The 14,043-nt window shown below is 42.6% G+C and overlaps 1 protein-coding gene across 1 annotated transcript in view; it reads left to right on the top strand.

Annotated features, from left to right (window-relative positions):
- The window catches only part of LOC148020964 (citrate synthase 4, mitochondrial-like), a 31,832-nt gene that overhangs the window by 16,169 nt on the left and 1,620 nt on the right, over positions 1-14,043 (top strand). The window contains exons 3-17 of the mRNA XM_087698795.1: positions 5,123-5,164; positions 5,509-5,574; positions 5,671-5,736; positions 5,817-5,930; positions 6,020-6,083; positions 6,168-6,250; positions 6,565-6,614; positions 6,828-6,905; positions 7,042-7,170; positions 8,348-8,390; positions 12,203-12,289; positions 12,385-12,486; positions 12,579-12,686; positions 12,810-12,860; positions 13,007-13,080. Of these exons, the coding sequence (XP_087554921.1) occupies positions 5,123-5,164; positions 5,509-5,574; positions 5,671-5,736; positions 5,817-5,930; positions 6,020-6,083; positions 6,168-6,250; positions 6,565-6,614; positions 6,828-6,905; positions 7,042-7,170; positions 8,348-8,390; positions 12,203-12,289; positions 12,385-12,486; positions 12,579-12,686; positions 12,810-12,860; positions 13,007-13,080 (1,157 nt within the window). The remainder of the gene's footprint in view (positions 1-5,122; positions 5,165-5,508; positions 5,575-5,670; positions 5,737-5,816; positions 5,931-6,019; positions 6,084-6,167; positions 6,251-6,564; positions 6,615-6,827; positions 6,906-7,041; positions 7,171-8,347; positions 8,391-12,202; positions 12,290-12,384; positions 12,487-12,578; positions 12,687-12,809; positions 12,861-13,006; positions 13,081-14,043) is intronic.

Here is a 14,043-nt window from a genome sequence, read left to right as displayed (position 1 = left end):
AAGCAGCCCAAGCTCATGGGAAGTCCGCGCAGCCAAGGCTGTGAGCGTGTAAAGCCCACCCTCCTGAGTACCTGTCCAAAGAGCATCACCTGTAGAAGCATCCTCCACTGTGACTGCATCCTGTGTAAAAATGACTCGGGTACCTAGCTGAGTAAGACCATGCACAGATAATAGGTTAAAACCCAAATCAGGGACATAGAGAACTTTGGCGGAGGAAGACCGCCTGTCAGAAAACATAGGTAAAGTCCCCACTCCGCGAACAGGAACTGTAGAATTGTCACCAATGGTGACTGTACCCCCTCTGGAACGAAGATCCTGAAGCCAATCCTGACGGAAGGTCATATGGGAAGATGCGCCACTGTCGACGAGCCAAGTCTTCTTCTGTGTGGTAGAAGCTAGGGCAGTGTCTTCCTCAACAAAGAGATGAACAAACGCAGATTCTGTTGTGGCTGGGGCCGCCTTCGAGTCCTTCTCCTTAGGCTTCAAATGGGGATACTTCTGCCAACACTTCTCCTCGGGATGAGTGCCCTTCCCACAATGGGGACACTTGGGCTTCTTCTCCTTCGCATCCTTCTTGTCCTCCTCCTTCTTTTCCTTGGCCTTCTCCTTCTTTTGTTTCTTCTTCTTGCCGCCACCTGTGCCAGCCGTAAATGCCTTGGTGGAGCCACTGGCTCCCACCTCTTTGAGTCGCTCGTCATGCTCCAAGACACGCGGGGACAGCTCCTCCCATAGGAGAGTCTCACGGGTCCTCGAAGTGATGAGGCTGGTGTAGAAGACATCATAACGGGGTGATGGCAGCTGAGTCAACAGAATCATCGCCATATCCTCAGACGATATCAGACGACCAAGAGAGGCTAGCTCGCCTCGCATATCCTCCATCTTCGTGATGTGCTCCTTCATGGAAGAAGAACCATTGAGACTGAGCATCCGCAACTTCTTCTCCAGGGAAATCTTGTGGGCAAATGTCTTGTGCTGATACAAAGATGCAAGCTTTGTCCACACTTCCGCCGCGGTCTTTAACCTGTGAACATGTACAAGAACCGAATCATGGAGACTCATAAAAAGAAAGGAACGGGCTCGAGAGTTGAGCCTATCCCATAAGGCTGCACGGTCCATAGAGGTGCCATCGGACGAATCCACGGGGGGTCGGTCGATGGGCGAAGAAACAAGTTCCCAAAGGTCAAATGTATCGAGGATGCAAGCCACCTTGCATGACCATAGGGAGTAGTTGGAACCATCCAACTTATCTTCCTTTGGAAAGGAAGGGAGAATCGGCACTTGGATAGAGGGAATCAAGGAAGGCATCCGCACATCAGATGCAGTCTTCACTGAAGAAACCTTCGCAGTAGATGGAACCCTCTGAGATGCATGGACTGAAGAAGGACGAGTGCGAGGAGGATCTTCCCGTTGTCGAACTTCACGATGGTCCCGCCTCCGCTCAGAGGAATGATGAGAGAGAAGCTCATCTTGTGAGTCTTCAAAGCCTGAGAACTGGTAAGACATCTTCCAATCTGCAAAATACCAAAGAAAGTTGTGCCGCTGTCGAAATAGGACCAGCAATGTGGTCACCAACCACCAAGACGCAGGCAGAGAGCGCCTACAAACACCTGGATCTGTGAAACGCAAAGAAATCTGATGTCAAACACCAGAAAAGAGACCACCAGCACCAGGAAACAGCCCGGACAGAGGTCGCCAGCAGGAAAAGAGCAGCCTGGGGTGGAAGCGACCTGCAGTGCTGCAAAACGCAGCCTGTAGGAAGGTCGCCCAGCAGCAGGAGAGGCCGCCTGGCAGCAAACGCAGGGTTGCTGCGTCGCTGGATGACGTGGCAGCCTCTGCAGTCAGCGTGGACAGCAAACGCAGGCTGTAGAGCCTCCTGATGCAGTCGCCTGGCTGTGATGGATCTGTTGGCAGCCTCCTGAAGCAGTCGCCTGGCTGTGATGGATCTGTTGGCAGCCTCCTGAAGCAGTCGCCTGGCTGTTGTGGATCTGATGGCAGCAGCAGTAAGGTATATCTCTCGTCCTCCGTGCCCTCAATCAGGCGATGATACCATGTGAGAGTGCGCAACGGAAGAACACGAACACAGAGGAGAGGAGAGAGAAAGCAGAGAATGAAGGAAGAAAGTCTGCACTGACTGAGATGAATGCTGAATACACTGGAATGGACAGAACAGTCCCTGCACGCAGCCCGGAGCGTCGGTGAGGGAACCAGGACAGACTGGAAGCAGTGGCAGCACCAATGCCGGAGACGGAGACGGAGGGAGCAGTGCTGTACCTGCAGAGAGCAATGCTGGACTGACTGGGGGGGCTGATATAAATAGCCCCCAGGCCAGCAAACTGGCCGACCAGCCAAACTGGCCGACCTGGCCAGTTTTGGCCGACCAGCCAGATCTGGCCGACTTTGGCCAGATCTGGCCGACTGCCCAGAAAATGGGCAGTCTGGACAAAAACCAGCCCAGTTTGGGCTGGAACAAACCCAAGGCTGCATGCTGACTAGAGCAGCCACAAAAATGTCCTGACAGAGCTCCTCTGTCTCCTGTCAGACTCTGACAGGAGCTCACAACCAGGAGATGACAGACTGAGACTGAAGAAGAGCAGGCTAACAAGCCACTCTCTTATTCATTCCTTACAGTTGGTTCATTCAGTCTGTCACCTCTTTTGTCCAATCTCTCCACTGCCTTGACACCCCTTTAGGAGAACATTGTGATTCGTGGTTCGTGGCTGTTTTCATCATCTTCCTTGTGCTACGACACCCTTGTTCCCTTGTATCACATTCACTTTATGATTCAAATCTTCATCATTCCATTCATCAAAGTTTCTTCTCTCTTCTCTTCTCTTCTCCATGTTGGCCGAGTTCACTCCGTGTTCCTCCTTGCAAACCCTATTGTCTCGTTGATACGTCATCTTTTGACACTCTCTGGGTCGAGGTTTAGGCTCCATCTATGTGGCCCCAGCAATGGTTGCAAGGGCCCCCCTTCCATGTTGCTAGTACATGTGATGGGATCATCCCTCACAACTCTTCAGTGCTAGAGAGGGAGTGTGAGAGGGTGGTGAGTTGGGTTAGGTGAACCTCATCTATACAGGTATACAGATGCATAGGTTCTAGGGAGGGGTTTCCGTGACGCATCGATAGAAGCCCGGGAGGTTCAAATCTTGGAGTTGGGATTGACATCTAGGTCCATGATGAGCTGTTTATTTGACAAAGAGCGGGCTTGGCTCCTAGTTTGAACTCACATGAAGGAACACATTGGTGGTTTGCTTGGCCAAAGGCGGGAAATCCATGGTCACATATGTTTAGAGACATTTTTGTCAGGATGGTCTTGTATGCTAATGTGAGACATTGTTGATAGATATTGAGAGCTGCTATGATGATTCTCTATTTTTAGGTGCTGGTACAATCAACATTGACATCAGGTTCTCTCTGAGGCACCTTGGTGGTGGCTTGCGCACCCACTACTTGGGTATCTATGGTTCTACTCTAGTGGTCCTTGTTGTATACACTATGATGGGACATTATCATTGTATATTGTATTGTATCGGATCACCCATGATCTCAGAGAGGGTGTTAGTAGATATGTCAATTCAAGGTTGAGTTTGTGCATGTCAATGGGCTAGGGCACCAATATATTATCTTGATTATTTAGGCATTTTTCTTGGCATTTAATGATGGTCATTTAACATTTATTGCTGGCCGACATGACATGATTTATGGCATTATTTTTGCCTATTTATTCAGGCTTTCACATTCATTGATCATTCATCACCTGACTGGTTCTGATGGAGGGAGAGGAGCAGGTGCTAGTGCCTTCACAGGCGGTGACTCACATTGGTTCTGTCTCATCTCTTGATATATGGATTCCATTTCTTGAGTATCTCTTTGCTTCAGAGTTCCTTGTGTAGCATTCTTTTCTTTGCAGTGTTTCTCTTTCTCTTTCCTTTGTCTCTTGTGTTCAGCAGTTTATTACAGCAGTATTCCACACACTTCCAACACTGCATCCGCTTCTGACAGACCCTACATACAGGGAGTGAACAGCTGAATGTTCAAACCTTTAGATGATGAAAAGAGCTGACAGCATAAAAACAAGGAATTGGCTGACAGATGTAAAAAGTGGCTGCCTGCCTATCTGCCCATGAAAAGCAGTCTGAAATCTCCAGCAGTCTATTATGCCACCAAGCATGGGAATGTCCATGAAAGGCAGAAGAAGATGTTGCCTGATGTAGAAGAGATACACGAAGGCTGCAGACCATGCTGGAAAGTGCTGAGGCCATCATGGACAAGACAAAGAAACCCTAATCTCCAGCGGATGTGCCTATGATTAAGGCTGGTGTTATGGAAGAATGATTGGAGGACAGAAAATGTGCATTATCTTGATAACAGGTTTTATTAGATAAAGCTATTGCTATAGGACTTGATTACGTTCTATTACTTTGTGGGTGGTTGGCTGAATAGAGATTGATTTGTACAAGGAGATTGAAGAGACCTCTCCAAAAACTGGACATGCAGCATGGGAGGAGTATGCTGTTGAGTGATTAGTCTGTTCTTGAGCAGCAATTGATGCCTTAGTTGAGGCAAAGTGAGCTAGCCTTAGAAATCGACAACATCAAGACTATCTTAGTAGATGACATACATGTCCCCCTCCTCCTGAGATTCAGACATTTGGTGCAAAGGGGGTAGATGGAAGATCTGCATGAGCGAAACTACCAATGGAGATCCATCTGATCATTGTGGCTGAGAAAAGTAGTTGTGTTCAAAAATATTTTTGTTCTGTTGAAGTGTCATCTTTTATGCTTTACTTGGGTGCTTTTGATGATGCTTCACTCAAGTGCTTGTCATGTAATGTAGATGCCATATGACTTGTTAACATCAGGCATGCTGAAGTATCTATGCATGTGGAGACTGTTTGTGTTTTCTTTTGCATGTAAATCATTATATTGTATGGCCAAAGTTACCTATCAGACTCGCCATAAAAAGAGACAGGCATATAAAATCTTCCTGTGGATCTATAAGTGTCGGTTTTTCCAAGGTTTAGTAGGAGCTTTAGATAAAAGATTACGGTGCATTGTTCTATTTTGAAGTTTCTTCTCGCAAAAGAAACAATGCATTGAGTTTTTTGTGTATGGTGCAGGACCTTCGGGCTGAGCTTGCAGATTTGATTCCAGGCCAACAGGTACCCCTTTTATGTGACAGATGTGCTCGTATACACGAATGAAGTACCGTTGTTTATGATTGCAAAATATGGTACTGTTTGCAACATGAGTAGTACCTTGTCTGGTTGCAACATTGTGCCCTTTTGCAGATCATTGTTATGAGCCAGGCAATACTAGGTGACAGGCTGTATGGTTAAAGTTCAAAGAATGCAAAATGATCATGCTAACTCAGTCTGTCTTTTGTGATGTGATTTCGGATCAAAATACTTCCTTCAGATATGAATGATGGTGAACTGCTGTTTATGAGGGCAGGGCATGGGTTCCTGTAGACTCACATTCTCATACTGAAAAACTGTTTTAACAGGAGCGACTGAAGCAAGTGAAATCTAAATTTGGCAGTGTTTCACTGGGTGACACGACTGTTGACATGGTATTCTTCATTATTTCAATGATGCATACTTGTTGACAATAGTAATCTATCTCATATCTCATCCCAAGCTAACATCTTTGCTACTGATCAATCAAGGCAATTGGTGGAATGCGTGGTATCAAGGGGATGCTGTGGGACACGTCTTTATTGGATCCTGAGGAGGTAGAATCAAAATTATTAGAAGCATATGTTTGTTCAATCACTTCTGTCCAGTTACAGTGGGTATTTTCAATAAAACACAGGGAATTCGATTTCGAGGGCTTTCTATTCCAGAATGTCAGAAGGTGCTTCCAGCTGCTGTGGAAGGAGGAGAACCAATTCCTGAGGGCATTTTATGGTTACTGGTGACAGGCAAAGTTAGTCCTCATTACCTCTGATAAGTATATGCTCTATTTAGGAAGAATGAGCCAGTTTGATGTGCTAACTGTTGTATATAAATCAATAGGTGCCTACAAAAGAACAAGTGCTGGCCTTGTCAAAAGACTTAAAGACACGAGCACAAGTCCCTGGTAGCTCTCTTATATTTCCTCGATTGCACAGGTGCATGGCAGACCTGAGCGACTTATTGGGTTTCTTGGTATCTTGGAGTGCAGGTTATGTCTTTGATGCAATTAACGCTCTTCCAAAATCTTCACATCCTATGACACAGTTTACAGCAGGCATAATGGCTCTCCAAGTAAGCAGAGTTGTGATCTATCATTTTGACCATGCAGCTGCTCATTCTTTAGCATTCTTAGTATCTGTATATCACCCATGCAAGTTTATTGGCTACTTAAAGTGCTACACATTGCCAAGAAATCATGTGTAGAGCACAGTGAGAGTAGCTTGCAAATTTCAGCAATTGTCAGTGTTAGTTGAGTTAAGAATGTAACTGGTTTATTCACGAGGGGATTTTCAGAGGTCAATATCATGCTCTATATTGGTCCTTTGCTTGTTCAACAATTTTTTTTGATGAAGATGTTCTGGTTTTACCTTCTATATCACCTCCAGGTCCGAAGTGAGTTTCAGAAGGCTTATGATAAAGGAATTCCCAAAACAAAGTAAGTGTAGAATTTATTGTTGGAATCAAAATTTCAAGTGAAAACAACCTTGTTTCATGGAGCAGTCTCAGGGACATATGATAGTCGTCAGGCATGCTACATTCTCATGTTTTCTGTTAGCATCTTGGCATTCCAAAAGTCATCTTCCTTCTTGGATGTGTTCAACTTAATAGTATGATGTCAACTAAAGGTTTTTGAATATGACCTTCGCAGATATTGGGAACCAGTGTATGAAGATTCACTCAATTTGATTGCTTGCCTACCTGAGGTTGCAGCTTATATTTACAGGAGGTACTATTAGGTTTGCGAAAAATGCATATTAAGTGGATAGGGCATTGTGTTCTTTTCCTTTGATCTCTATGATGCCATGTTTTAAGGTGAAACCATTCTGCTTCTTTACTTACTGGATGGCTTCGTGTTGAAACAGAATTTATAAGGGTGGTGAGAACATTGGAGCTGATGGAAATTTAGACTATGGGGCAAATTTTTCACATATGCTGGGATATGAGGACCCTAAGATGCACGAACTGCTACGCCTCTACTTGACAATCCACAGGTGATTTAGCAATGCTTGCATTTGGTAGCGTGCATTTGACTTTGATATATGAAAGCAAACCACAGCTAGGCTCCCAAAGATGGTAAATGTACTATGCAATTTAGACTATGGGGCAAAATTTTCACATATGCTGGGATATGAGGACCCTAAGATGCATGAACTTCTATGCCTCTGCTTGACAGTCCACAGGTGATTTAGCAATGTTTGCATTTGGTAGTGTGCATATGACTTTGATATATAAAAGCAAAACAAAGCTAGCCTCCCTAAGATGGCAAATGTACTATGCATTGCTACCTTGTATATTTTATACTACTAATTTCTCTGGACATGCTGGGCTGTTCTCTATACTCATCAAAGATGGCATACTAATGGGATGCCTGGATCTTGCTTAGTAACGTCAACTTTAATCAGGTACTTGCACTTTGTGTATGCATAAAATAAGTGCCTACTTGGCTACTTAAGGTGTACACTTTCTTCTAAGCTGAGTGTTTAGATGGCAGTCTTCAGGGGTTTACATGGCAGAGTCTTCTGTGCTAAACATGTGATTTGGCCCTGAATCTGAGCTTATTTATACTAGTTTATGTCGTCTGTACTTAGGCTTACAATATCTTAACCTATTTCATTTTTGTCTAAGATACTTCTTAGCTTCATTTATGGGAACCTTGGTGCATGTGTGGGATGATAGGCGTTAATGAGAAAGTGCCTTACTTTTGGTTCACTAGAGTGCTCTACATGATGGCTGACACAAGTGCACCCCATGATAGTTGCCAGTTGGTAAACACCTGGCTGACTAGATTGATGGAGGTGATGGAAGGCACAGTGCATGTAGTGCCTGTGCTCTATAGATTGATTGAACAGAACACACCTTGTTATTAGATGTGTCATGTTTGAATTTCTATCTTGATGTCTTGATGTACAGACGTGTGAACAAAGGCGATACACTTGATGACATTTAAAATCAAAAGTATAAAAGGAATGCAGCTCTTTACGGTGAAACAGACCTGAGTATTTATGTTTAAATTTATGTATAGATACCTTGATGTACTGGTTGAAAGACTGCTACTGATTGTACAGATGTGTGAGTAGAGGTGAAACACTTGGTAAAAAGTAAAATCAAAGAATGCTTTTCTTCAAGGTAAAACAGATCTAAGTGAAGATTGTGTTTTCTCATTGGCAGTGATCATGAAGGAGGTAATGTCAGTGCCCATACAGTCAGATTGGTAAGCAGAGCAATAGACTATTTTCATTCTCAGTTTTTGTTCAATTTAGACCTGCAAACATTCGTAGTATTTTCTTCATATAAAAAGTTGATTTTAGATATGATGTGTAAGTTGTGGCAATGATCGAATGTATTACTCTCTGTCAGCTTTTGCCATACTGAATACCTCACAGTTTGGATGGCCTAGTGGCTAAGCATGAGATTGTGGGTTCAAGTCTTGCTAGGTGCATCACCTGGTTGGACACCTAAGTTCACATAGTATTCTCATGTACATTCAGGCTCTTGCCCACTTGAGCACTCACCTCATTACAAAGCGGTTGAATGCAGGCACAAGACTTCCTAGAGAGATTTCAGATGGCAAACACTTCCTTATGTAGTGATAAATGCACTCTTAGGTAGGGAAATAGGTCCTCCTTGGTAGGGACATTGAGGAGGAAGATCTTAGTGCGATCAAGCTATGTTGTTCATGCAGCTTGTGAGCTATCATATCTGCGCATAGGGAAACTGCCAGTGTTGCTCTTTCTTGATATCTTGGCTAATATCTGGAGGGAAGGTGCCCCCTTCTGGGTGTTTCGGTGTGTGTCTTATCTTAAGGGGGTTAAAGGTTAACCTTTGCTACTTATTGTAGCAGATGGAGGGGCTGGCCACTGTATTCAACTGAGTTCTCTTGTCATTGCCTTCATTGTTTTATCTTGCTTTAATGCTCTTTTTCTGTTGCCATCTCTGACATGGTATCATGGCCAAACCTCCCTTGAGCTGCTGCCCCTTCATCACCAGCTTCTTTTCTCTCTCCCCATAGCTTAGTTTCTACTGCAAGCACCCCTTTCTCTCCTCTTCTGCCCCTCTGCCTACCATTGGCTTGTGAACAGCTTTTGCCTTCTTTCCCCTTGCGTTTCAGTTTTGCTACTGTTTGTGAGGTACTAGCCTGCCTTTGGTTCTTAAAGGATGTAAACGGCTTGAACGATGTAATGTGCTTAACAATTATTATATTTGTTGGTTTCAAGACTTTATATTTCAAGAAATGGATAGAACAAATATGACAATTTATAGCATGGAAATATAAAAGCAATGGAAATAAGATTGTGGATTACAGATGGGTAAATTCTCCCCCCCTCCCCCCCCCCCCCCCTCTCGAAAAAAAAAAAAAAAAAAAGAGATCCCACATATACATCTCCCTCCCCCTCACAAAGGAAAAAAGCGAGCTGATGTTAAGTTTATAGGATAAGCACCCACTCTTTGGACTGCTACCTAAGGATATTGTTGTGAGGTACTAGCTTGCCTTTGGTACCTGAAGGATGTAAATGCCTTGAACAACATAGTATGCCTAACAATCATAATATTCATTGGTTTTCAAGACTTAATATTTCAAGAAACGGTGAGAACAAATCTGGCAATTTACAGCCATGGAAATGTGTAAGTAATGGAGATAAGATTGAGGGTTGAAGATAGGCAAAATCTCTCCTCTCCGTCTGCTGGAAGGAACCAAAACACAAAACTTACTATGTTTAGAATGTCATTCATATTTTTAAGGATTAGTATTTTTGGACCAATTCAAGACTCCTAAAATTTAGGGACCCCTCAATCTTGTTCTTGAAATGGAAGAAGACTTGACAAGGAAGGGTTCTAATGAATTTTTAGGTTGTTTGTCCTGCAAAACAATACTAAACGAAGAGAAAATAAGGGATATTCGACGGTGGAGTGAAGGAACCAAAACACAAAACTTACTATGTTTAGAATGTCATTCATATTTTTAAGGATTAGTATTTTTGGACCAATTCAAGACTCCTAAAATTTAGGGACCCCTCAATATGGGTATCATGTGAAAGCTCTTTATGAGTACATTATAAAAACAGTGATGGAATCTTTATATGAGTTTTCTATGCAAAGATATGCGTATTTTAAGCTTTTAGCCTACACATACACATTGTACAAACATTTCATTATCATGCCATCTTGTTGATTGTAATTGTTTGTTTTGGTGGATTTAGCCTACACTTCAAGACATGAATTCTAACTCCCATGATACCAAAATTAATTTCTAGGGGGCTATGTAATGCAATTGACCAAGATTTGACTTAGGTATCCCTTGGTGCCTAACCATAATAACTTTTGCTAGTATCCCCCATTTTCCAAACTAGGATTGTATTGTCGTGTGACATACATTCGACTTAATGATTAATCCCATGGGTATGTCCCATTGTCTATTTTCGAGCTAAATATATTGCCTTTTTGCCTTGCCCGCATTTTCAATAACATTAAACACTGTCCAACCTCAATATTTAAATCTTTTGGTGTTGAAACTTTTTCTAATTGTCAAGTCAAGTCTAGGACATTAAATCATTTATATCCCTAACTCCCATGATATCAAAATTAATTTCCAGGGGGCTATGTAATGCAATTGACCAAGATTTGACTTAGGTACCCCTTGGTGCCTAACCATAATAACTTTTGCTAGTGTCCCCCATTGTTCAAGCTAGGATTGTCTTGTTGTGACATACATTTGACTTAATGATTAATCCCATGGGTATGTCCCATTGTCCATCAGGAATAAGCAAGGGTTGCAAAAAACCCAATGCCTTCTATTAGTCAAACTTGACCTTCTAACATACAATACATGTTCCTACAAAGTGATCCAAATCACATCTCAAAGCGGAATAGTAAAAGAAAGCCTTAATTACTTTCACTGTAGCATTGATGCGATGATGCCTTGAATATAGAGCTGCATGACTTTCAACCATAACCTTGGCCCTTAATTGCTTTGTAATAGATAACCAACCATGCATCATAAGAAAGCCCTCTTAGAGTATATAGTGCTCATGGTGTTGGCCATTTGGTAATAAATCATTGACTCTAGCAAAATTCTGACTGTTTGCATATTGTGATTTATCTCATCTAGCTGATGATGATATGCTATAGACATTGCTGAAATGTGTGGCTGCCTAGACAATGCATCAGCAATAACATGCTTTTTGCCTTGCATGTGCAATATCAAAAAGTGAAATATGGATACAAAATTTGCCCGTCCCATATGCTTCTCAGACAACTTAGTCTGAGTAAGAAAGTATCACATGGTTTGATGATTTGTTTGTACAACTTAGTCTGAGTAAGAAATATGGATACAAAATTTGCCCGTCCCATATGCTTCTCAGACAACTTAGTCTGAGTTAGAAAGTATCACATGGTTTGATGATTTGTTTGTACAACAAAATCAGCCCCAAGCAGGTAGGATTTCCAAGTGGAAAGAGCAGGAATTAGAGCATGCAACTCTTTCGCATAAACCTGCAAATTTTTCTCTGCACCCTGTAAAATTCTACTCTTGTATGCTACAATGGCCTTCTTGCATTAGAACTGCACCAATTCTGTGCCCACATCCATCACACTGAACAACAAAAGCTTTTTGGAGATTTGGCAAGATCAACATTGGATTTGCGGCAAGCCTTTTTTATAACTTATTAAATGCTGCAGTTTCTTTATCAGCCCATCTAAATGGAACTCTCATCTTTTGCAACACACGAAGATGTGAAGCAATTTAGCTAAGTGATGAGTCAACCTGTTGTTTAAATCGTTCAACACGATCTATTTAATAGTTAGGGTGTTGAAGGGTTGACAATTCAATGGGTGAGATTGCATTTTTGTCCTGGTATAACATAGGAACCAACTTTTCGAGGCTTTCAGAGTAATGTACTGCAGAGGCTACAGAGTGTATGAATTGCAGACTTGTATTGTAGATTAGTATGATGTTTTAAAAATTCATGTTAGTGTAGATAGAACTTATTTTGCAGTCATTGTGGTGGCTTATCTGTGCAAATTCAGGTTGGAAGTGCACTATCCGATCCCTATCTATCATTTGCAGCAGGGATCAATGGTCTAGCAGGCCCTCTTCATGGTCTTGCTAATCAGGTCTCTATGCACCCTGAATATGAGAAAATTTTCACGTGTTTTGTAATGTCTCTAATGAGTTGCAACATTAACCCGCCCTGGCATCTTTTCTTTAGGAAGTCTTGCGCTGGATTAAGTTCGTTGTGAGAGAGTTGGGTGCAGATGTCAGCACAGAGCAACTCAAAGATTATGTGTTGAAGACTTTAAAGAGTGGAAAGGTTTGAAGCTTTATGGCTGAGAAACCACATATGGTATCTTGATTTTTTTCCCTCCTGGGCTGCAAGAAATTCTTATGATTGCTTTGCCGCAGGTGGTTCCTGGATTTGGTCATGCAGTTTTACGAAAGACTGATCCAAGATACACATGCCAAAGAGAGTTTGCATTGAAGCATCTACCAGATGATCCATTATTCCAGCTGGTAATTCGAATGCCAATGTCTTGGTCTATGCTAGGGTCATTGAGTTGATGGGAAGTTAAAAGATTTTGACTACGGATTTACCTCAGAGCTAAGCTCTTCTTTCTTGTGTTTGGTATGTGCAAGGTTTCAAAACTTTACGAGGTTGTTCCACCAGTTCTTTTGGGTCTTGGAAAGGTGAAACTTTGGTAGTCTTGATTTGATGGTGTTCCAAGATGCTGTTTATGGCAGTGTTGGCCTGAAACTGTGATTCAAAAGGATGCTGAAGATGATACCTCTTTTGTCTGTTTATTGATGTTCATAGATCAGTGATGTCTTTTCAGGTGAAAAATCCTTGGCCCAATGTTGATGCTCATAGTGGGGTGTTGCTACATCATTTTGGTCTAGTCGAAGACAAGTAAGCTTGCACTTCCACCCCCTGACTGAAAGCCGTGCCCCCCCTCCCCCCCACCCATCCATCCCCCCCCCCCCCCCCCCCCCCCCCAAAAAAAAAGAAAAGAAGCAAAAAAACACAATTCTTTGGTCATATTAAGGTGGGTCCGCACATCCACAAATGCCTTAAATAGCTCTCCACATAAAAGGTTCCCTTTAGTTGTAACTCTTGGGTCAGATGCAACATTTTCAGACATCTACAAGGCCCTTAAATGGCTTTCCTCACCTACATGCACCACCACCACCATTACCTTTCTACTCATCATCTGTGAGTCACCCTTGCGTTAAGATCATTGAGGACAATCTAATTTGTCACATAATTCTTATCAGAGGCAATAGCTGTTACAAATGTACTGGTCCTCCCATCTTTCAGGATGGAAGATTTCACAGGTAGGTGTTTATATGCATAGTGAAAAAAGTTTGGGGGAGTTTCGGTTGGTGTTGGTGGATGAATGGTTTCAGTACTGAAACAGGTTTCTTCTTTCAGGGTTATTGAAACATGTTCAAAGTAACTGTGCTTGGATATGCCGACCAATCCTTTCATGTGGATTGTCAATGCCTAAAACTGTTGCACTGTTAGGTATTTACAGTGACTAATGCTTGCCTTTCAAGCTTTTCTATGATCCCCTCCTTTTCTCTCCACACCACCACTGCCCCACCAAAAACCATTACCTTTCTAGTCATCAACATCTGCGAGTCACCCTTGTGTTAAGATCATTGAGGACAATCTAATTTGTCACAGTAGGCAATAGCTGTTACGAGTGTAATGGTCCTCCCATCTTTCAGGATGGAAGATTTCACAGGTAGGTGTTTATATGTTCAGTGAAAGAAGTTTGCAGGAGTTTCAGTCCGCACATCCACAAATGCCTTAAATAGCTCTCCACATAAAAGGTTCCCTTTAGTTGTAACTCTTGGGTCAGATGCAACA

The sequence above is a fragment of the Lygodium microphyllum genome, chromosome 18 (assembly GCF_053477565.2).
Source record: "Lygodium microphyllum isolate KBCC chromosome 18, Lygodium_microphyllum_v1.1.10, whole genome shotgun sequence".
NCBI classification, from domain to species: domain Eukaryota; kingdom Viridiplantae; phylum Streptophyta; class Polypodiopsida; order Schizaeales; family Lygodiaceae; genus Lygodium; species Lygodium microphyllum.
Note: the sequence above shows the minus strand (reverse complement) of the source record. Positions and strands in the feature narration are given on the sequence as shown.